General features: G+C 47.5%; 1 protein-coding gene across 1 annotated transcript in view; it reads right to left on the bottom strand.

Annotated features, from left to right (window-relative positions):
* Window positions 1–22,560, bottom strand: part of zswim2 (zinc finger, SWIM-type containing 2) — an 84,078-nt gene that overhangs the window by 26,291 nt on the left and 35,227 nt on the right. The window contains exons 5-6 of the mRNA XM_038789208.1: window positions 17,790–18,038; window positions 617–701 (exon numbers count right to left, since the gene is read on the bottom strand). Coding sequence (XP_038645136.1) covers window positions 617–701; window positions 17,790–18,038 — 334 coding nt within the window. The remainder of the gene's footprint in view (window positions 1–616; window positions 702–17,789; window positions 18,039–22,560) is intronic.

The raw sequence follows: 22,560 nt of genomic DNA, 5'->3' as shown, positions 1-22,560 counted from the left end.
GGAGGCCATTTGGCCCATCGAGTCTGCACCGGCTCTTGGAAAGAACACCTTACCCAAGCCCATACCTCCACCCTATCCCCATAACCCAGTAACCCCATCTATCACTAAGGGCAATTTGGACCCGAAGGGCAATTTAGCATGGCCAATCCACCTAACCTGCACATCTTTGGATTGTGGGATGAAACCGGAGCACCCGGAGGAAACCCACGCACACACGGGGAGAACGTGCAGATTCCACACAGACAGTTCATTGAGGATGATCTTAATATTATAAAAATAATTACATTCCATGGAACTATATTAAGTTGCACTTCCAGGGTACCTGCTCCATACATTTGTTTTACCCGAGAGTGATTCTTTGGAAAGCATGTGGAAAGTCTTCTCTTTCGCATGTAACTATCATTGAAGCATCCCAGCTAGGACACTTAGAGATTTCCCAATATTATTATTGCGGCTTACCTTACTGCTAATTTGTGTAGCTCAGGTGCTTTCCTCATATAACAGTGATTATCATTGTTCAAATATTTGTCACTACTTCATTTTCAGAGAGGCTTCATTTTTACTCTATGCATATGTACAGCATTTTAAATATTGTAATACAAATAATTATAATTACCTCTCGAAAAGTGAACTCGTGCTGAGGGTGGTTCAGGCAAGGAAAACATTCCTGACAAAGGTGAAAATCCAGACAACTTGAACATCTTTTGTAGAATATGGAAGGTAACAGAAACAATGCTTGTATCAACATATTAAATATTATTAACCTTGCAATGCATAAAACCAACATGAATTCTGTATTTCTGTTCAACTGACATTAGGACTTTGTATTTTTTGCTCCAACTGACTAGTTTTTTCTTTCCCCTCTGTAAAAAGCTTCATTATTGTTCTCCACCCTACCCCCTTTCCTCCTATTATTTTCTGAAGGTGCTCGTTGGGGTACAGTTCCATGGTCATATGTGGCTTTGCTTATCTCACCCAGTTGATCATTCTTTACATGTGAACTTACAATGTGAACTTCCCGTACCGGCCTCCCCGGACAGGCGCCGGAATGTGGCGACTAGGGGCTTTTCACAGTAACTTAATTGAAGCCTACTCGTGACAATAAGCGATTTTCATTTCATTTCACAAGATGTTGGCAGGATATTTGACTGTAGAAATAGCACTATCAGTCCTGTTTCCACTACCCAGCACAATAGAGTGAACAGTATTGCTTTCCATCTTAGATTTGAATCTGAGGTTAACTGTAGATCATAGAATTTACATTGCAGAAGGAGACCATTCGGCCCATCGAGACTGCACCAGCTCTTGAAAAGAGCACCCCACCTAAACCCACACTTCCACCCTATCTCCATAATCCAGTAACCCCACCTAACCTAAGGGCAATTTAGCATGGCCAATCCACCTAACCCTGCACATCTTTGGACTGTGGGAGGAAACCGGAGCACCCGGAGGAAACCTACGCAGACATGGGGGGAATGTGCTGACTCCGCACAGACGGTGACCCAAGCCAGGAATCGAACCTGGGGCTCTGGAGCGGTGAAGCAACTGTGCTAACTACTATGCTACCCAAACTGTAGCATCACACTAAGCCAGCTAAATTCAAGTTACTCATGCCTGAGATTCACTTCAAACACACTAGGCAGGATTCTCCATTCAGGAGCTGGCGCTAGGAGTGAGGGCTGGTATGCGATTCCCTCTCCTTTGCCACGCAAATTTATACATGGCGGGATGCTCGCAGGATTCTGTCAGAATCTCGGTATCGGGTTGCCTGTTCAATATACAGCTGACCTATTCAATATACAGCAGCAGTGTGTTTCAGGGAGTTTTCTTTCTCCTTCTGCTTTTTATCAGCCTGTCTGTGTTGCAATATTGCCCACACGCTGCTTGGTGTGCAGCATACCTGCTATTGGGACACCAACTAGGAACACAGCCTTAGGCCGGTTCCAGTCACAGGCCAAGCTGCTGTCCTCAAGTGAATTTGATCGTCATTCCAGATCCCTGGACAAGCTCTTTTCTATCTTCCCACATCAAATGTTTAAATTCATTCACAGTGCCTCTGGGGCCTTTTGCTGCCTCTCTTGGGATTCAATCTGTGGCCTCACAAACCTGATTACATGTTAATTTCCAGAACTGTCTGAGTCCCTGTGCCCGCCTGGTGATTGCGTATCAGTGTCTTGCTGTGTTAGTGCACTAAGCTCTCAGATCGGATATCGAATTCCAGAATGCATGCACTTGCAGCTGCATTGCTGGAGTGGCCACAGGAAATAAAAATAATGGCCAGTCTGCATTGTTGCAGCAATGGGTCTCAGTTATTTTTCAATATTCATTCATGGGATGGGGGCTTCGCTGGCTAATTCCTAATTGCCCTTGAGTAGGTGGTGGTGAGTTGCTTTCTTGAAGGTGTGGAAATGGTGTTTCAGGATTTTGACCCAGGCACAGTAATGGAACAAATTAACCTCCACTACTGTTATTATAGGTATGACTTCAACCAGTGGAGTGTTTTGCCCACTGATTCCCATTGACTTCAATTTAACAGAGACCCTTGATCCCACACTCGGTCAAATGTGATCTTGATGCCAAGAACAGTCATGCTCACCTCAAGGGAGGCGGTGTCAGTAAATTCTTTTTAAAAAATAAATTTAGAGTACCCAATTATTTTTTCCAATTAAGGGGCAATTTAGCGTGGCCAATTCACCTAATCTGCACGTCTTTGGGTTGTGGGGGGCGAAACCCACACAGACACGGAACGTGCAAACTCCACACAGACAGTGAGCCAGAGCCGGGATTCGAACACAGGTCCTCAGCGCAGTAGGCAGCAATGCTAACCACTGTGCCACCGTGCTGCCCGGTGTTGGTAAATTCTGCCCTCTGCCGCAGTAATCACTTGTGATGATGCATCCTCATGGCCCTTTGCTCAAGAATATTCCTTCTCCCTTCCCCTTGGTTCTCCCACTAAGAATCCTCAGTCTCTATCCTCATTTCCAATTTAGGCACTCATGGAAAAAATAGAGCCTTAGGTTGCACTCTCCCCTTTACTGACCCTCTCACAGTGCTTCTGGCACTGCACAAAATGCTCCTTCCCAAGTTACTCCTCATTACCCAATCTGCCTTTTTCTCCACTTCTGCCAGATTATAATTCTTCTGACCCACAATCTCCAGATGTTTCGCCCAATTGCCCAGACCCCACCTCTCTCTCTGACCCAATTCACCCTCTCTTTCCGTTGCCAATTCCCCAGACTCCTCTGTCTCACTCCCTTGGAGGTCTCTCTCCCTCCTTGAAAGATCTTCAAATCCCTCCCTTTATCCTGCATCGAATCAACAATCATTATCCCAACTCCTGAGGCCCCAACTGATTCCTGACTGTTTTCAGCCATCTGCTAGTTGCCCCCTCTCGATGGCAGATGGGGAGTTGGTAGGTGGCATAATCAAATCAGAGCCTCCTGTGTTGTTCCTCGTGACTTAATAAAGCTCGTAGTCTCAAATGTGGAGAAGATGCTTTATTGTGAATTTGTTCTCTCTTCAGAGCGTTACCTACGGCTACCTCAAGTGCTACTAGCTGGTGTGTCTGTCCTGCTACAAGTTCTGCCTTCCGTGAAGTGTGTCCTCACTTCCTGTCCCGGTCTATTTATATGGCTCTCCCGTGCTCCCTCTAGTGTTTGCTCAGTTGTATTGCATCTAGTTAACTTGTGATCACCACATCCCCCTTTTTCTCTTTACATATTTTCTGTACATCGTTAAAGAAAATTGTACATCCTGTCCCGGTGTATTTATAGCTCTCCCTCTAGTCTTTGCTCAATTGTATTGTATCTAGTCAATCTACGATCACCACATCCCCCTTTTTCTCTTTACATATTGTCTGTACATCGTTAAAGAAAATTATACAAAACAGTTACTTATGATATGCGTATCTATACAAGTGATGGTGCTATTGCATATTTTTTACAAAGCCAATGTATTTATGAGTCCAATCTTAATAAAACATTTATGAGTCCAAACTTGATGAATTTGTTCAGTTTTTTTTCTTTTTGTTGTTGATGACGTGGTGATATTGATATTGCAACTCCGTTGTGAATGTTGTTGGTGTTCCTTGTTATTTTAAGTACCCAATGCGTCATCCCGAGGTGTTTGCATGGTCACATCACTGATGTTGACTGGCATGGACTTTTTTCTGTGCTTGTGGTATTGATTTATTAACTCATCCGCCTTGGATGGTGGCGTGCTTGCTTGTTCTGGAGCAGATGTGAGTTTGTGCGATTCGTTGTCATCCCATGACATGTTTGTAGTCTTGTCATCGTTTTGCAGTGTGCTGTGGCATTGTTCTTCATGTGTCGAGTAGTACCATTGTGTACAAGTCGTTGTTTCATTGCTGTTGTTTCTGTCGTTCCTGTCTTTGTTGTTTTCGTTGCCGTACTTGTTGCTGTTTTTGTCGTTTCTGTCTTTGGTGTTGTCGCTATCTTTGTTCCTGACTTTGTTGTTTTCGTTGCCGTTCTTGTTGTTTCTGTCTCCGTCGTTGTCGCTATCTTTGTGCCTGACTTTGTTGTTTGTCTTGTCGCGCTTCATGTTGCTTTTGTTCTTGCTGTTGTTGTTCTCGTTTCTGCTGTGCTTCTTGCTATTGTTGTTGGTCTTGTCGCGCTTCATGTTGCTTTTGTTCTTGCTGTTGTTGTTCTCGTTTCTGCTGTGCTTCTTTTTACTTTTGTTTTTCTTGTTATACTCTATGAGTGTCCCGTGTGGATAATTTGAGTCATTGAGCATTTTGTCTCGAGAGTGGTGCGAATGATCTGATGTTGCATCGGTGCTCGTGACATCAATCATTTGTGGAGGATTTGATTCCTCATCTTTGCTTTCTTGGTGCTCCTCTTCTGGAGTCAAATTCTTCTCGATTTCATTTGACGCGGTGTCTCTGGATTCTTGGTGCTCCGCTTCTGGAGTTAAAATCTTCATGATTTCTGTTGATGTTGTCTCACTGGACTCCAGGTGCTCCTCTTCTGGAGTCAAAATCTGCATGGTTTCTTTTGGCGTGGTCTCTCTGGACTCCAGGTGCTCCTCTTCAGGAGTCAAAATCTGCATGGTTTCTGTTGGCGTGGTCTCTCTGGACTCCAGGTGCTCCTCTTCTGGAGTCAAAATCTGCATGTTTTCTTTCGGCGTTGTCTCTCTGGACTGTTGGGTGGCCCGATTCTGTGCTTCTGTACAGACAAGCTGAGAACTGTCAGTCTCGCTGTGATCCTGTACGTCGAGTGTGATCAACTTGTCACTGTTTTCGCATGCAGTAGGTAGAGGTACATTGTCTTCTTCTTGTTCATGTGAGCTTGTTAGACTTTCATAGTCTGCTCGTGGTTGCTCAGATACGGCGGGTTGACCTTCATGGTCTTGTTCATGCATGGTGTCAGTGGTTAGATGTACGTTGTCTTCTTCTTGTTCATGTGAGCTTGGTAGACTTTCATAGTCTGCTTGCGGTTGCTCAGATACAGCGGGTTTACCTTCATGGTCTTGATCATGCATGGTGTTCGCCAGGGAGTGTTTGCTTGCATCCCTGTTGGAGTCTTTCATCACTCGCACTGTGGAGCCTGTCATCGCTCGCTCTGTGGAGCCTGTCATCGCTCGCTCTGTGGAGTCTTTCTGTGCTCTCTGTGTGGCGTCGTCTTCGTCTTGGGTATTACTGTCATCCAATGTATCGACGAGCTGCCATGGCATCATGGTGTTGGATTCATCTACCACGAGTAGATTCGTGTTGAGCTTTGCAACGGTGTCGCTGATGCTGTGATCAGCATATCCAAATAACTCAGCCATCTCTGAGTAGTATTCTTCGAAAACCAAATCATCTTGGTTGGATTCTTCTACCACGAGTTGATTCGTGTTGAACTTTGCGACCGTGTCGCTGATGCTGTGATAAGCATATCCGACTGATTCAGCCATGTCTGAGTAGTAATCTTCGAAAAACAAATCCTCTTTTGTTGTTTCGGAATTCTTTTTGTTCTCTTCACTTTGGGTGGTGCAGACTGCTTTTTTCAGGGTGTTGTGCAAGTTGTTTTTAACTGTTGGTTTAAGTTCAGGCGTTTTTCTGTGTTCTGAGGCAAGAAAATTTGCTTTTACCACTTTAAGTGTCTTGTTTTCAATTTTCGGGCATTTCCCTTTTGAGTAGGCGTGGTCGGGATGCTCAGACGTCATGACGTCACGCGTAGGAATGAATTGCGCATGCGCAAATCGGCCTTCCTCCTTCACTGTGCGGTTTTGTGTCCATTGCGCATGCGCATAACGATCCGCGACCAAAACTTTTTTAGACTGCGCATGCGCGGCTTGCGCATGCGCATAACGATCGGCAACGCGACCTTTTTTCAACTGCACATGTGCGGCTTCCGGTTCCGGCGCATGCGCAGACACAATTTGTAGTTCTTTGCTTGCCCGACACTGCAAAATGTGCTCCGACGCCATTTTTTCACGGATTTCAGCGTTTTTTTTCTCTAAAAGTTGTAAGTTACCTTTTCTTTCCGATCTGGACTGGATTTCAGCGTTTTGGCTTTGTGAAAAATTCCTGTTATTTCTTCTTTTTGATCTGTACTTTTCATTCGCGATTTCTTGTTCTTTTCGTGATTTTTTAAGTTTTGCATCACTCAGCCTCTCTGCAGTTTGGCCTCTGAGCATGCCTTGCTGTTCAAATTCCTTACAGTACTCTTCAAATTTGTTTAGTATCGTTTGTAAGCTGTTTCTGTCTTCACCTTTTGAGTATTTAAATCCATTATAAACTTTCGTAGCTTCATGTCCTTCGATGAGAATTGCTATTTTAATTTCGTCTGAGGCTGCTTCTGCATCATATGCTATGATACCGAAATCGAACTATTGTTTAAACCTTTTCCAGACACTTCTTACATTTCCAGTCGTGTCCAGCAGAAGTGGGAATCCAAGGCACATCCTCCCATGAGCGATGTCTTCCCAAGTCGAATGTCCAGTAGGAGATTTCCATGCCATTTTGTTCTTTCTGTGTCTGCCACTGAGTTGTCCTGTAGTAAGCGTCTGAAGCCACTCCTGGGTACCACGTGTTGTTCCTCGTGACTTAATAAAGCTCGTAGTCCCAAATGTGGAGAAGATGCTTTATTGTGAATTCGTTCTCTCTTCAGAGCGTTACCTACGGCTACCTCAAGTGCTACTAGCTGGTGTGTCTGTCCTGCTACAAGTTCTGCCTTCCGTGAAGTGTGTCCTCACTTCCTGTCCCGGTCTATTTATATGGCTCTCCCGTGCTCCCTCTAGTGTTTGCTCCGTTGTATTGCATCTAGTTAACTTGTGATCACCACACCTCCTACGAGTTTCAACTGGCAACATCACAGACCAGACAGAGGCCAGCAGAAGGACTGTGTGCTATCACACAGGAGTTACATGCCCCATTCCAAGAGACTGTCACGGACTCCAGGAGAACAGCAAATTAATAAAGCCCGGGATATTTTGAATTTTGGATCTCACTGCAATGTCCATTGCCTGGGCTGGTTGTGTCTTAAGGAATTTTATTCATCATGTATGTAAGATGCAGGTGTATTCGGAAGGTTTGCTCATTCAGAATGAGGGAGCAGTCTTGGATAAGGAAGGCCTGACTTTTCCTTTGGGGCCTAGAGAGGTATACCTACACCAATATCTCCAGAGTGGAAACAAAAGATTATACCTTCTTGAGCCTCTCTGGTCCTGGCTTCTCTTCCTTTTAAAAAAAATGTATTTTATTCAAAACTTATTCAAACAGTTACAAAACACGAACAATCCGGGTCCGCATCTCACAATTCTCCAGTTTGCATAGGTTTTTCCCCATTTTCACCCCCGCCCCTCCCACAACCCCTCTGCGATGAACAATTCCTCAAACATGGCCACAAACAGCACCCACCTTGCCTCAAAGCCCTCCGCTGAACCCCTCAGTTCATACTTGATCTTTTCTAAATGTTGAAAGTTATATAATTCTCCTAGCCAGGCTGCCATCCCTGGCAGTGTTGCCGCCCGTCATTCCAATAAGATCCTTCACCATCCAAAGGCCACAACATCGGCCTTCCTCCCCTCCATCAGCTCCAGCTTCTCTGATATCCTGAATATCGCCACCAAATAGTCCGTCCCAATCTCCTCCCCCACAATCTTTGTTAGTGTCACAAACACTCCCGCCAGTATCTCTCCAACTTCTCACAGCTCCAGAACATACGTGCATGGTTTGCTGGTCCCCGCCCATACGTCTCACGCTCGTCTACCACTGCCTGAAGAACCCACTCATTCTCATCCGAGGCATATGCACCCTGTGTACCACCTTGAATTGTATCAGGCTCATCGTCGCACGGAGGAGGTCGTATTTATCCTGTGCAGCACCTCACTCCACACTCCCCAAATTATCTCCCCTCTCAACTCCCCCTCCCACTTCTCCTTATTCTTCATCACCTTCTCAATCCTTGTTCTCCCAGCCATCCGATCCTGCCCTCCTCTTCCATGTCCGGGAGCAGCAATTGCTCCAGTTGGGCATATTTCGGCAGCTTGGGGAACGCTTTCCAGACCTTCTGTGCAAAGTCCCTTACCTGTAAATATCTAAACTCGCTTCCTCTCGGGACCTCTACCCTCTCCTTCAGTTCTTATATACTAGCAAACCTCTCTTCCGGGTACAAATCGCTCGCCCTCACCAGCCCCGCTTCTCCCCATGCCCTGCACATACCGTCTGTTCCCCCCAGCTCAAATCCGCGGTTTTCACACAACAGCGTTAACACCAACATCCCCTTGATCCTATAGTGCCCCTCAATGTGGTGTTCTTTATTTTGCTAATTTTCGGGTGGTTGGCATAGTGTTCACAAAGATCACAAATAGCTTTAAATTGAACAAAGCTATAAATTTATGAACACTACTTATTTGGATTCGACACTTACTCCTACGTAATACAGTTGATAATAAAGATATAATCTACACTCATCGACTACCAATCTCTACACTATTACATTAACTATGATCTGCTCTCACTCACAGTATCTTTCCTTCAGTCTGTTCTCTGACTTTCTCCTCAACCTCTCACCCATAAGGCTTACCATCAATGTCTTATATACTTGTACATCTATCTCCCTCTAGTGGTTGATTTAGACATTTCATTAACCCTTGCAGTTCTTACATTTATGATAATGTCACACTCAGCTGGTTCCATACCTTCACTGTGGACTGCACAAATGGGTTCTCCATACATCTCCTTGGCACCAGTGGCAGCCCTCAGGTTGGATCCCCTACAAGATTCTTCCTCCATCCTAACCCATTCTGCCCCCTCTCCCACCCACCACCGCCTCACTTTCTCCACATTCGCCGCCCAGTAATAACATAGAACATAGAACGATACAGCGCAGTACAGGCCCTTCGGCCCTCGATGTTGCACCGACATGGAAAAAAACTAAAGGCCATCTAACCTACACTATGCCCTTATCATCCATATGCTTATCCAATAAACTTTTAAATGCCCTCAATGTTGGCGAGTTCACTACTGTTGCAGGTAGGGCATTCCACGGCCTCACCACTCTTTGCGTAAAAAACCCACCTCTGACGTCTGTCCTATATCTATTACCCCTCAATTTAAGGCTATGTCCCCTTGTGTTAGCCACCTCCATCCGCGGGAGAAGGCTCTCGCTGTCCACCCTATCTAACCCTCTGATCATTTTGTATGCCTCTATTAAGTCACCTCTTAACCTTCTTCTCTCTAACGAAAACAACCTCAAGTCCATCAGCCTTTCCTCATAAGATTTTCCCTCCATACCAGGCAACATCCTGGTAAATCTCCTCTGCACCCGTTCCAAAGCTTCCACGTCCTTCCTATAATGAGGCGACCAGAACTGTACGCAATAATGTAACAATTTTGGCAACGCCAAACCCCCTTCTGCCTCAGCCACTGTAACAGCACCCTCATTACCCTTGGCACCTTCCCCGTCCACACAACCTCTGAAATAATCGTAACCACCTTCCGGAAAAAAGCCTTTGGTACAAAAATCAGATGCATCTGGAATATGAATAGGAACCTTGGCAGGACATTCATCTTCATCATTTGGACCCTCCCTGCCAGAGTCAGATGCAGTGTATCCTACCTCTTAAAATCCTCCCTAACCCCCTCCGCCAGCTTTGTTAAATTCCACTTATGCAACATCGCCCACTCTCCTGTTACCTGGATCCCCAGAAATCTGAATCTGTCTCAGGCTACCTTGAATGACAGCCACCCTAAGCTGGCTCTCCAAACCAATTCATTCACCAGGAACATCTCATGTTTCCCAACGTTCAGCTTGAGAAAGTCCCAAACCTCCCTAATAGGCCAATAATCCTCCCATAAGACATAGGAGCAGAATTAGGCCACTCGGCCCATCGAGTCTGCTCCACCATTCAATCATGGCTGATATTTTCTCATCATCATTCTCCTGCCTTCTCCCCATAACCCCTGATCCTCTTATTAATCAAGAACCTATCTATCTCTGTTTTAAAGACACTGAGTGATTTGGCCTCCGCAGCCTTTTGCGGCAAAGAGTTCCACAGATTCACCACCCTCTGGCTGAAGAAATTCCTCCTCATCTCTGTTTTAAAGGATTGGCCCTTTAGATTGTGTCCTCTGCTTCTTGTTTTTCCTACAAGTGAAAACATCCTCTCCATGTCCACTCTATCCAGGCCTCGCAGTATCCTGTAAGTTTCAGTAAGATCCCCCTCATCCTTCTAAACACCCATGAGTACAGACCCAAAGTCCTCAACCGTTCCTCATACGACAAGCTCTTCATTCCAGGGATCATTCTTGTGGTCCTCCTCTGGACCCTTTCCAAGGCCAGCATATCCTTCCTTAGATACAGGGCCCAAAACTGCTCACAATACTCCAAATGGGGTCCGACCAGAGCCTTATATAGCCTCAGAAGTACAAAGATCTAGCCCTCTCGACATGAATGCTAACATTGAATTTGCCTTCCTAACTGACTGAACCTGCACTTTAACCATAAGAGAATCATGAACAAGAACTCCCAAGTCCCTTTGTGCTTCTGATTTCCTAAGCATTTCCCCATTTAGAAAATAGTTCAATTTCTCCTTCCAAAGTGCATAACCTCACACTTTTCCACATTGTATTCCATCTGTCACTTCATTGCCCACTCTCCTAGCCTGTCCAAATCCTTCTGCAGCCCCCTTGCTTCCTCAATATTACCTGTCCCTCTACAGATCTTGTATCATCTGCAAACTTAGCAACAGTGCCTTCAGTTCCTTTTTCCAGATCATTAATGTATATCGTGAAAAGGTGTGGTCCCAGCACCGACCCCTGAGGTACACCACTAGTCACCGGCTGCCATCCTGAAAAAGATGCCCCATGCTCTCCAGCGGGTCTGACATGTACAGTAATAGGTCGTCCACCTATAGCGACACCCATTGCTCTCTGCTCCCCCTTCTAACCCCTTGCCACTTTGCCGACCCCTTAAGGACCATTGCGAGGGACTCTATTGCTAGCATGAACAGCAGTGGCAATAGCGGGCACCCGTGCCTCGTTCCCTTGTGTAACCCGAAAATTTGTGAGCTCATATCGTTGGTCCGCACGCTCGCCACCGGTGCCACATATAACAGGCCCAAATGAACCTTCCCAGGACCTTGGACAGGTACTGCCACGCCATCCGATCAAATGCCTTCTCTGCATCTATAGACAGCACTACCTGCAGTACCCGTCCTCTCGACGGGGTCATATTCACGCTTCACAATCTCCTTATATCACTGGAGACTGGTCTGCCCTTTACGAAACCTATTTGGTCCTCCGCAACGACCCACAGGACACAACCTTTGATCCTCCCCACCACTAGCTTGGCCAGCACTTTTACATTCGTACTTAACAGCGATATAGGCCTGTACGACCCACATTCTAACAGGTCCTTCCCCTTCTTCGGTATTAATGTAATTGTCGCTGCGGCATCGTCTCCGGTAGCTCCCCCTTCTCCAGCACCTCACTAAACACCCCCAGCAGATGAGGTGCCTGTTCCATCGCAAACTCCAAATTCTGCCGGGTAACCATCCAGCCCCGGGGCCTTTCCCGACTTCATCCCCCTTCTACTTTCCAATACCTGCCTCAGCCCCAAAGGCTCCTCTAGCACTTACCTCTTCTCTTCCTCTCGCTGCGGGAACTCCAGCCCGTCCAAAAACGTCCAGTATGTCCCCTTCTTCATCCCCCGGGTCCGCCCTGTACAGTTCTTTATAGTATTCCCTAAACGCTTAATTTATCTTCCCCGGCTCCGACACCACCTCCCCTGTCTCCAGTACCCTCGAATTTTTCTTGGACACAGCCTGCCTCTGCAACTGATGTGCTAACATTCGACTTGCTTTCTCCCTGTACTCATACTGCACCCTCCTTGCCTTGCGAAGCTGGTTTACCGCCCTCACGTGTGTCAAACTATCGAATTGCCCTTGTAGCTTTTTCCTTCTCGCCAATCCATCCATGGAGGCTGCCCTCGAATAATCCTTGGCTACCTCGACTACCTCACCCAATAACCATGAAACCATTATCGATTGTCGTAAAAACCTGGTTCATTAACGTCCTTTAGGGAAGAAAATCTGCCATCCTTCCCTGGTCTGGTCTACATGTGACTCCAGACCCACAGCAATGTGGTTGACGCTTAACTGCCCCCTCAAGGGCAATTAGGATGGGCAATAATTGCTGGCACAAATTGAGATGCCCATGTCCCATGAACAAATGGAAAAATGAAAGTCTTCGCTCATAATCAACTGATGTGCGGCCAAATCCGAGATCACTGACAGCAACCTCCTCATAAATCCAACATCATCCCAATTTGGTGCGTATACATTCATCAACACCACCCATGTTCCCTTCACTGGTCTATTGAGCCCACACACCTTCCATGTTATAAGCCTCACCGGGTCCTGACGCCTCCATTACCATCTACCGTCCGCCATCCTCACCTTTCGGCTGTTCTCTTAATTTAGCCCTGTACCGGGCCCATCCAAGATGGCCCCATTCTCTGCCCCTAACCACGCTTCTTCTCCAACCCTGCCATATCACATCTCCCTCCCTTCCCCCTCACCCCTCCCAGTCAACTATATCCCCCACCTCACATCCAGCCATTACCTGCCAGCATGGCAACTCCTGCCCAAAGGCTCCTCCTACTGACCCCCATCCTCTCTTTGTTTTTTGTAGCAGGCTCCCTGCGGACCTCCCCTTCCCCACTCAAACAAATATACATCCTGTACAATTACGACGAGACAAGAGTAGAATGTAATCGAATCTTTATTACAGAGATGTGTGGCCTCCTACAACTGCTGGCGAAATGGCTGCTTTTAGGAGAGCACACGCCGCCTACTGGACGGAGCCAGCAGACAGGGATCTACCCCCGTACCTGTAGTACACGGGCCTTACCGTAATACCAGTATACACAATATAATACAACAGTGGTGACTACCACATTCACCCCCGTTAAAAATGAGTCCAGCGGGGGTGGTGGAAAAACTATTTACATAGAGACTGGCATTAAAATTACAGAGAATATTACAAATTTAGATGATCGGGCGCCTTGATCTGTCATTGAGAGCGCCGCAGTGCTGGTGGCGACTCAGGCGTCGGCTTGGTCTTCGGTGACTCCGGGAACGTGTCGACATCCTCTTCATCCCCGGGTGGGACCAAGGGGAGGATGGATTGTCCTGGAGCGGGGGGCTGTGGTGAGGTGCGCTGGGGGGAGGGGGGGTGGCACTGGGGCAGAGAGGGGGCTGTGTGGGGACCCAGCTGGTGCCAGGTCCTTGAGGGAGACTGTGTCTTGGCAGCCGTTGGGGTACGCTATGTAGGCGTACTGCGGGTTTGCGTGGAGTAGCTGTACCCTCTCAACCAACGGGCCCGCCTTGTGGAGCCGCACGTGCTTGCGGAGGAGAATGGGTCCTGGAGCTGCCAGCCACATTGGGAGCGAAACCCCGGAGGTGGACTTCCTGGGGAAGGCAAAGAGACATTCATGGGGGGTTTCGTTAGTCGCAGCGCACAGCAGCGACCGAATGGAGTGAAGCGCGTCGGCGAGGACCTCCTGCCAGCGGCCAGGAGATTTCTGGACCATAGGGCCAGCTGGATGGCCCTCCAGACCGTCCCATTCTCCCGCTCCACCTGACCGTTTCCCCAGGGGTTGTAGGTGGCCGTGCTGCTTGAGGCAATGCCCCTGTTGAGCAGGTACTGGTGCAGCTGATCGCTCATAAATGAGGATCCCCGGTCGCTGTGGACGTAGGCGGCGAAACCGAACAGAGCGAAGATGGTGTTGAGGGCTTTGATGACGGTGGCAGACATCATATCGGGGCATGGGATGGCGAAGGGGAATCGGGAATACTCGTTGACCACATTGAGAAAATAAGTGCTGCGGTCGGTGGAGGGGAAGGGCCCTTTAAAGTCCATGCTGAGGCGTTCAAAGGCGCAGGAGGCCTTCACCAGACACGCACTGTCTAGCTGGTAGAAGTGCGGTTTGTACTCCGCGCAGACCTGGCAGTCTCTGGTGATAGCCCTGACTTGCTCAATGGAGTAGGGCAGATTGCGGGCCTTAATGAAGTGGTAAAAGCGGGTGACTCCTGGGTGACAGAGATCGTCGTGCAGGGTCCGGAGTCAGTCCGCTTGTGTGCTGGCACATGCGCCAAGGGACAGGGCATCGGGGGGCTCATTGAGCTTACCGGGGCGATACAAAATCTCGTAATTAAAGGTGGAGAGCTCGATCCTCCACCGCAAGATATTATCATTTTTGATCTTGCCCCTCAGTGTGTTGTTAAACATGAAGGCAACCGACTGTTGGTCAGTGAGGAGAGTGAATGTCCTGCCGGCCAGGTAATGCCTCCAATGTCGCACAGCTTCAACGATCGCTTGGGCCTCCTTTCAACGGAGGAGTGCTGAATTTCGGAGGCATAGAGGGTGCGGGAAAATAGCAGCGATTGGGCGGGCATGGCACACTGCAGCGAAATTTCCTTTCTTACCACAGGCCTTGCAGAGTGTGCTCTGCGTCGGGCAGTGCTGCCAGGGGCGTTTTGTCTGTCCACAGAAGTAGCACTTGGGTCCCCTGGGGTTGGTTGACTGCCGCGCGGCGCAGGCGTGGGGTTGGCTGGGGGCGGTCGCTGATGGGGTGGCCGCTGGCGAGGTCCACGATGCACAGGAGGGGTGGGGCTGTGCAGTCGGGGGCATAAGCCTGTACATTGCGTGAGGCGACTGTGAGCGACAGCGCTAGTTTCTTGGTCGCCGCGAGGTCAAGTGTGGCCCCTTCTAAAAATGTAATCGAGGCTTTATTACACAGAGATATGTGGCCTCCTACAGCAGCTGGCAAAATGGCTGCTGTTCAAAGAGCACACACATTTATACTCTGCCTACTGGGCGGAGCAAGCAGGCAGGGATCTACCCCCGTACCTGTAGTACTGAACCTTACCGTAATACCAGTATATACAATATAATACAACAATGGTGACAACCACACACCCCAAACCACAGGTTGCCTCCTCCAGAAAAAAGAAACACCGCCACAGGCAGCTGGAGGTAGGGGGTGGGAGGGGGACGATTGTCCCCTACCAAACTTTTCATCCCTTCCAAACATTGTCGACGCAACAAAAAAAAAATTCCACCTGGGAGGAAAAGATAAAAAACCCTCACGCTCCATCCCCCACTCTGCCCATTTCTTCCATTACTTCAAAGTGCCGGCTCCTCCGTCTCCCACAAAGGTTCAGTTCTACCCCAGTTTGTGCTCTTTAATAAGTTATTGGCCGCATCTGGGGTCTCAAAGTAGTAATCCCGGTCTTCATAAGTCATCTACAGCTTTGCTGGGTAGAGCACCCTGACCTGCCATCGATACAGCACTGCCGTGGCCCTGTTAAATCCGGCACACCATTTTGCCAGTTCAGCTCCAATGTCCTGATATATTCGGACTTTGTTCTCCTCCCATTCACAGTTTTGTTTCTCCCTGGCCCACTGCAGGATCTTCTCTTTTTCAACAAACTTGTGGAGACTTACAATCACAGTCCGTGGCAGTTCCCCAGCTCATAGCTTCTGCCTCAGAGACCTGTGTGCTCTATTCACCTCTGCTGCATTGTTCAATACCCCCTCTGCCACCAGCCCTGCCAATATCCTTGAGACATACCTCGTGGCACTCGTGCCTTACACTCCTTCAGGCAGGTCCGCAATGCGCAGGTTCTGCCTTCTCAACAGGTTTTCTTGTTCTTCCACCTCTGCACTCAACGTCTTGCAAAGGTCTCCTAAGAGCCCCACCTCCACCTCCAATGCCACCAGCAGACTGCTGTGATCCGACATCACCCTCTCCATCTCTCGGATCTGCGACATCCTGTGCTTCCAAGACACTTTTCAACATTTTTTGCCGAGCCCTTCAGGAGAGCCACAGCCCCTTTGATGACTTTCGATCTGTCCTCCTGCATTTCTTTCCTTTGCTGACGGAACTCTTCCCTAATGAAAGCCATCAACTAATCCATCTGGGGCTTTCCACCCTGCCCCGGCACTTCCCCCTCCACCATCCTTCAAATAACTGCTGTGTCACAGACTCTTCCAACTCCTTGGCCAGGTCTTTCACCTTTTTCTGCCGGGTTTGGTAAACAGCAGACACGTCACACCCGGGGGGATCTTCTCCTTCAACCTTCAGCTCCACTTTTCTGTCGAAGTTTCTCCCGTTTTCGGTAAAAAGAGCTTTCTATGCCTTTGAGCAGGTGCTGACCTGTGTACAATCACTCACAGCATGGCCACCACCGAAGTCCCTGGCTTCTCCTCTCAGACCATAAGTTATAATACAGTTCGGGATTGATAACATCATCAGATTCCTTTGGAATATTTAGAAAAGGATTCCATCAGCATCATGTTGTTATCCTTGCTGCCAGATGGGTAGGCTTAAAATCGTTAAGTTTAAAACATGCCGAAACAATCCATTGGACCGGCATAATTTTTTTAATTGGTACTGTCTGTCAATTCTGCACCAGCATTTGGATGCCAGAGAGATGGCAATGTGCAAAGGTATTCAGACCCGGTAAAACTTCAAATCTAATTACATAGAAATTACACCATGGAAACATGCCATTTGTCAAACCATTTTACATTAATGTTTATTCTCTACAAGACCAGTACCTACTCACTTCTTGCAATCATTTATTTCCCCTCTTTTTCAACCACACATCCAAACCCATTCTTTAATGCTGGTGGTCTGCACATCAATCAATAACTGTGGTAATGCATGCCACTACTTTGCAAACCACTTTGCAAAATAGGTTTCTGCTTCTCTGTCTTAATCTATCACCTTCAATCTTATATCTCTGTTTCCTCATTCAAGATCTGTTAATCACTGGAACTCTGGACGGGATTCTCTCATTCCATGCTGGGCTGTGCAGTGGTTCGCACTGCTGACTACGGCGCTGAGGACCAGGGTTCGATCCCGGCCCCAGGTCACTGAGTTTGCACATTCTCACCATGTCTGCATGGGTTTCACCCCCACAACCCAAAGATGTGTAGGTCAAGTGGATTGGCCACACTAAATTGCCCCTTAATTGGAAAAATATAATTGGGTACTCTAAATTTTTTTTAAAAAGCTTGGCTACAAAGATATTTGGTCTCTCAGGGAATTAAGGGCTATGGGGAGCACGCGGGAAAATATAGTTGAAGCCTAAGATCAGAATTGAATGGCGGAGCAGGCTGAATGGGCTGTGAGGTATACATCTGTTCCTATTTCATATGTTCGTATAAAAACTACTATAAAAGAAGCATCAAGTGGTATAATACACTTACAGAAAAAGCAAAGCACTATTTCATACAGTTGATATTTTTTAACATGAAACAGAAATGTGTTTACCTGTAGCACTTGCCCTGAATTGGGCAAACCTGACAGTTATTGCATGGAATGCCAAGGTGCCTGTCAAGTCTTTCTCTTTCTGCTGCCAAAAGTTGAGTGGAGTTTCGATATTCTTCTTGCAGGAGACTCAGAGGTGCAAACGTCTCTCTGCAGAGAGGACACTTGATGATACTTTCAATCTCAGTCTTTACCTGGTGTTCTGCCCAAATCTTCATACATCTGATATGGACATTGTTACCACAGCTATATCTGAATTAAGAAAGCAAATTGTCACCATGGACAGTTGCATGCAGAATGAAAGTTGATATTTAGCACTGTGTTGATAAATAGGAACATGGATGTCCACAAAAATACTTTCTGGTTAAATACAATCACTAGACTTTTAGATTTGGTCAATAATATAATCTCAATATTATTGTTTCTAGAACCACCTCTTCCAGCAATTAAAATGTGTGATTTTATGCTTGCAAATGGCACATTACTGTGAAAAGATGAATACAGCAATTTAATTATCACCAACAAGTAGCCACTACTAAGGTCACTGCAGTCTACAAAAAAAGGGAAAACTGAAAATTGTGATATTGCAGCTTTTCCCGTTTCTTTGCAACGCAATGTCGTGAAAAGCATACAGTAAACAAATTCGATAGGCATCTCGAGAAAATATTTTTCAAAAACTTAGGGAACCAAAATGGGAAATTAAGATAGGCAAACATGCAAATTGCAAATATTTGTCTTATTCATCTATGCAATGTTTTACATTAAAATAATCATAAAACATCAACTCGCAAACTTCTGGGACTTCCAGTGACGGCCATTGGGTGAATGGTCGCACAAAAGGTAGCTCTGGCTCGAAGACGTTGGTTTGGGCACTTTATACCCTTTACGGGGTTGTTCCGGCAGAAAGATGGTGCAGAAGGTAGAGGAAGAGATTCTTCCCAAGATTGACATATCTTTGGCTACCAGACCCAGAAAAAGACAGTTAGAGACCTAGCTGAGCAATTGGAGGGGACCTGTGGCGCAGCGACAATTTCGAGAATGGCAGAGAGGGAAGGGTCGTTGTTGGTGGGAAAGCCTCAGGTGGAGCAGTTGATGAGCTCCATCAAGGAGGAATTTCACCAGCAAAAGAAGGAGATGCACAACAGCTGGTCAAAGGCGATTGAGGGGGCTGTGGCACCTCTGCGAGGGTCGTTGGATCGAGGGGGAAGTGCCGCGAGGCGCAAGGATAGACGGTACACGAGGTGGAAAAGGTGGTGACTGACCAGAGCGATCGGATTGAGTCCTTGGAGGCGATGGTGGGGATCCTTGCGGATCTATACAAGTTGCTGTGGGTAAAGGTGGAGGAGCAGGAGAGCAGGTCCAGGCTGCAGAACTTGCGGATTGTGGGTCTGAGGGTGTGGAAGGAATGAGCGCCACCATGTGTCAAGGATGCTGGCTAGGCTGGTGGAGAAGGTATTGGACAAGGCCCCAGAGATAGATTGGGCCGTAGGTCCTTGAGACAGAAGCTGAGAGCGGGGGTGCCATCGCGGGCGGTGATTGTGCCGTTGCACAAGTTCGTGGAGAAGGAGAAGATTCTGAAGTGGGCCGGGACGAAGCGGGACTGCGAATGAGTGGGGAATCGTGTCCGGATATATCAAGACATTGACGTGGAGCTAGCGTCCGGGATTCAACATGGCCAAGGCTGTGTTGTATCGTCAGAAGGGTGTTGTACCTGGCGAGACTTGGGGTCACATTTGACGGCCGGGTGTACTACTCTGAGAAATCAGAAGAGCACAGCAAGAAGTCTTACAACACCAGGTTAAAGTCAGGAATCAGGTCATTCACCTGAGGAAGCAGTGCTCCAAAAATTAGTGTTTGAAACAAACCTGTTGGACTTTAACCTGGTGTTGTAAGATTTCTTACTGTGCTCACCCCAGTCCAACGCCGGCATCTCCACATCAAGGACACCAGAAGAGGTGAATAACTTTATAAGGGATGATAAACTGAGGGAGAACTGAGAATTGGTGTGAGATGAAGGAGCAAAGTCCGCAAAAGTTGGGTGTTATGGTTGTTTTGAGTTGCTGGAGGGTAGGAATTTTTGTTTTGGGGAGTTGTAAGTTTGTAAGGCGGGGGATGATCACCCTCCCCTCCTACCTTTTGTTGTGTTTTTTGGGAGGAGGTGATTTGTGAATTTGAATGCTTTCTTTTTCATGTAAGGGGTGTGTATGATGGGGCTCTTTGGGTGGGGTTGTTGGTTAGGTCAGTATTCAGAGGGTAAGGGGCCCATCGCACAGGCTAAGGAGGGACTGGTGGAGGGGGCGATGTGGAAGGGTGTGCAAGGTGGGCCTTCAGGCGGGAGTTGCCATGCCAGCAAGCAATGCAGGTGGTCGGAGGTGAAGAGGTCGCGAGGGGTGGCATTGTGACGTGGCAGAGTTGGAGGCTGAGTGTGATCGTAGGCGGAGAGGGGGGCCATCTTGGATGGATCCGGTTCAGGGAAGGAGGGAGGGATTAAGTGAGGCAGAACTGGTGGGGGTTGATGACAGTTGGTAAAGGGGAAGGGGGTGTAAGCTTCCAGTACAGCACTGGGTGTTGTATGCAGACGACCTGCTGTTGTTTGTGAAGGACCCGCTGGAGAGTGTGGGCAGGATCATGGGACTGTTGGAGAGGTTTGGGGCCTTCTCCGGGTATAATTTGAATGTTGGGAAGAGCGAGGTTTTTTCAGTGAATGCCATTTTGGGGGCATTGTCATTCAAGGTAGCTAGAGAAAGGTTTAGTAATTTGGGGATTCAGTGATGTGAGAGTGGGCTACGATGCACAGGTAGGATTTAACAGCGTTAATGGGGGAGGTTCCCGTACCAGCCTCCCCGAACAGGCGCCGGAATGTGGCGACTAGGGGCTTTTCACAGTAACTTCATTTGAAGCCTACTCGTGACAATAAGCGATTTTCATTTTCGTTAAGGGGGATTTTAAAAAATATATATAAATTTAGAGTACCAATTCTTTTTTTTTCTCCCATTAAGGGGCAATTTAGTGTGGCCGATCCACCTACCCTGCACATCTTTGGGTTGTGGGGGTTGTCATAATATACACCAGTATATCATGGTGCAGACACACACTGATGGACACACACAGGGACCAATCAACATGCACAAACACCGCAGCCAATCACCAGTTAGAATATACACACTATAAAGGCAGAGGGCACCATGGTTCCCGCTCATTCTGGGTGCTGCCTCTGAGTGTAATAAGAACTCATCCAGCCCAGCACAGACTCACAACACGTGCTGAGAGAATCAACTGGTTCGGAAAAGGCTTAGGTCTCTAGTTTAAGTTAGCATCATTTAGACCCACAGTCATCGTGTGTTAGTTAGTTAGAAATAGTTAATAAAATTGAGTTGAACCTTCATCAGTGTTGGCAGTGTCTGTTCATTTCTCAAGTCTACATTAGCCAACACTTCAGGGGTGAGACCCACGCAAACACGGGGAGAATGTGCAAACTCCACACGGACAGTTTTAAGGAGGATTTTCAGAGGTGGGTCACTTTGCATTTGCCGCTGGCAGGGGGGGGGGGGGGGGGGGGGGGGGGGGGATGTGGTAAAGATGAATGTGCTGCCAAGGTTCCTGATGCTGGTTTACCATAGAACTAAATAGCTGGCTTTTATAGCAGACCATGGCAGGCCAGCAGCGAGACATTGATCTTGGCATTCATATGGCCGAGGGTAAAGAGGACTCTGTTGCAGAGGCAGACACACCTGAACGTGCTGCAGTGTTATTGGACGGCGGATGTGGAGAAGGTGAGGCAATTGGAGGTGGGGGATGGGGAAGTGGGTCAGGATGGAAAAGGAGTCCTGTGATCCAGTCTGAGGCCCATGGTGATGGCTCTGCTGCCGTGAGCTCTGGGGAAGTACACGGGGAGCCCGGTGGTGCAATCGACAGTCAGGGTGTGGAACCAGCTGAGGACGCATTTTAAGTTGGAGAGGCTGGTGGTGCTGATGCCACTGTGGGGGAACCACAGGTTTGAGGCCAATGGTGGTGATTATTGGGGTGTCAGAAGTGCTGGAGCTTCTGGAGGAAAGGGGGCCGATGTTGTGGCCTTTGCCTCTCTAATTGCCCTGCGACGGATCCTGTTAAATTGGAGCTTGGATACGCGACTGGGGGTGGTGGCTTGGCTGAGGGATTTGTGTGGTTTTCTCTGGTTGGAGAAGATTAGGTTTGAGTTGAAGGGGTCAGCGGAGGGCTTTGAGTTGTGGTGGGGGTTGTCCATGAGGAATTGTTCATCGTGGGGGGGAAATAAAAAAAGGAAACATTGTGCAAACTGTGGAGTGTGATTGTATGGAGAGCATGTTTTGTATTTTGCTGTTGTTACATGTATTTGGAATAAAATACATTTTACAAAAAACTAGGCAAACTTAGAAGAAAGAAGATATGCTTGTAATGTTTAGGTTGTATGATATTCAAAAGTATGATCTTTGTAGTACCCACTCACCGCCAGTAGAGTGCACCAATGAGCTTTGTAACTACAATAATGCCATCGATCACTGCTAAAGTACTGTATTCTGTTCTTCACTATTTATCATGATGGGTGAGTTATGAGTTCTTGTGCTGAGGACTTAGAAGTACACAGCTTCTTTGTTAGGTTGCAGTCCTATTTTAGATGCTGTTCTAGACTCAAGTAATAGTTTCCCTCGGAGTTTGAGATATACCGAGTGAAGTCAGAAATGATCAAATTGAAGAACACCAACGAGGCTATAAAAGAGAGAAGGTGATGCAAATCATCAAGTGTGGTTAGGTTTTA

The sequence above is a fragment of the Scyliorhinus canicula genome, chromosome 2, assembly GCF_902713615.1.
Source record: "Scyliorhinus canicula chromosome 2, sScyCan1.1, whole genome shotgun sequence".
Lineage (NCBI taxonomy): Eukaryota > Metazoa > Chordata > Chondrichthyes > Carcharhiniformes > Scyliorhinidae > Scyliorhinus > Scyliorhinus canicula.
This window is presented reverse-complemented; position numbering and strand designations above follow the sequence as displayed.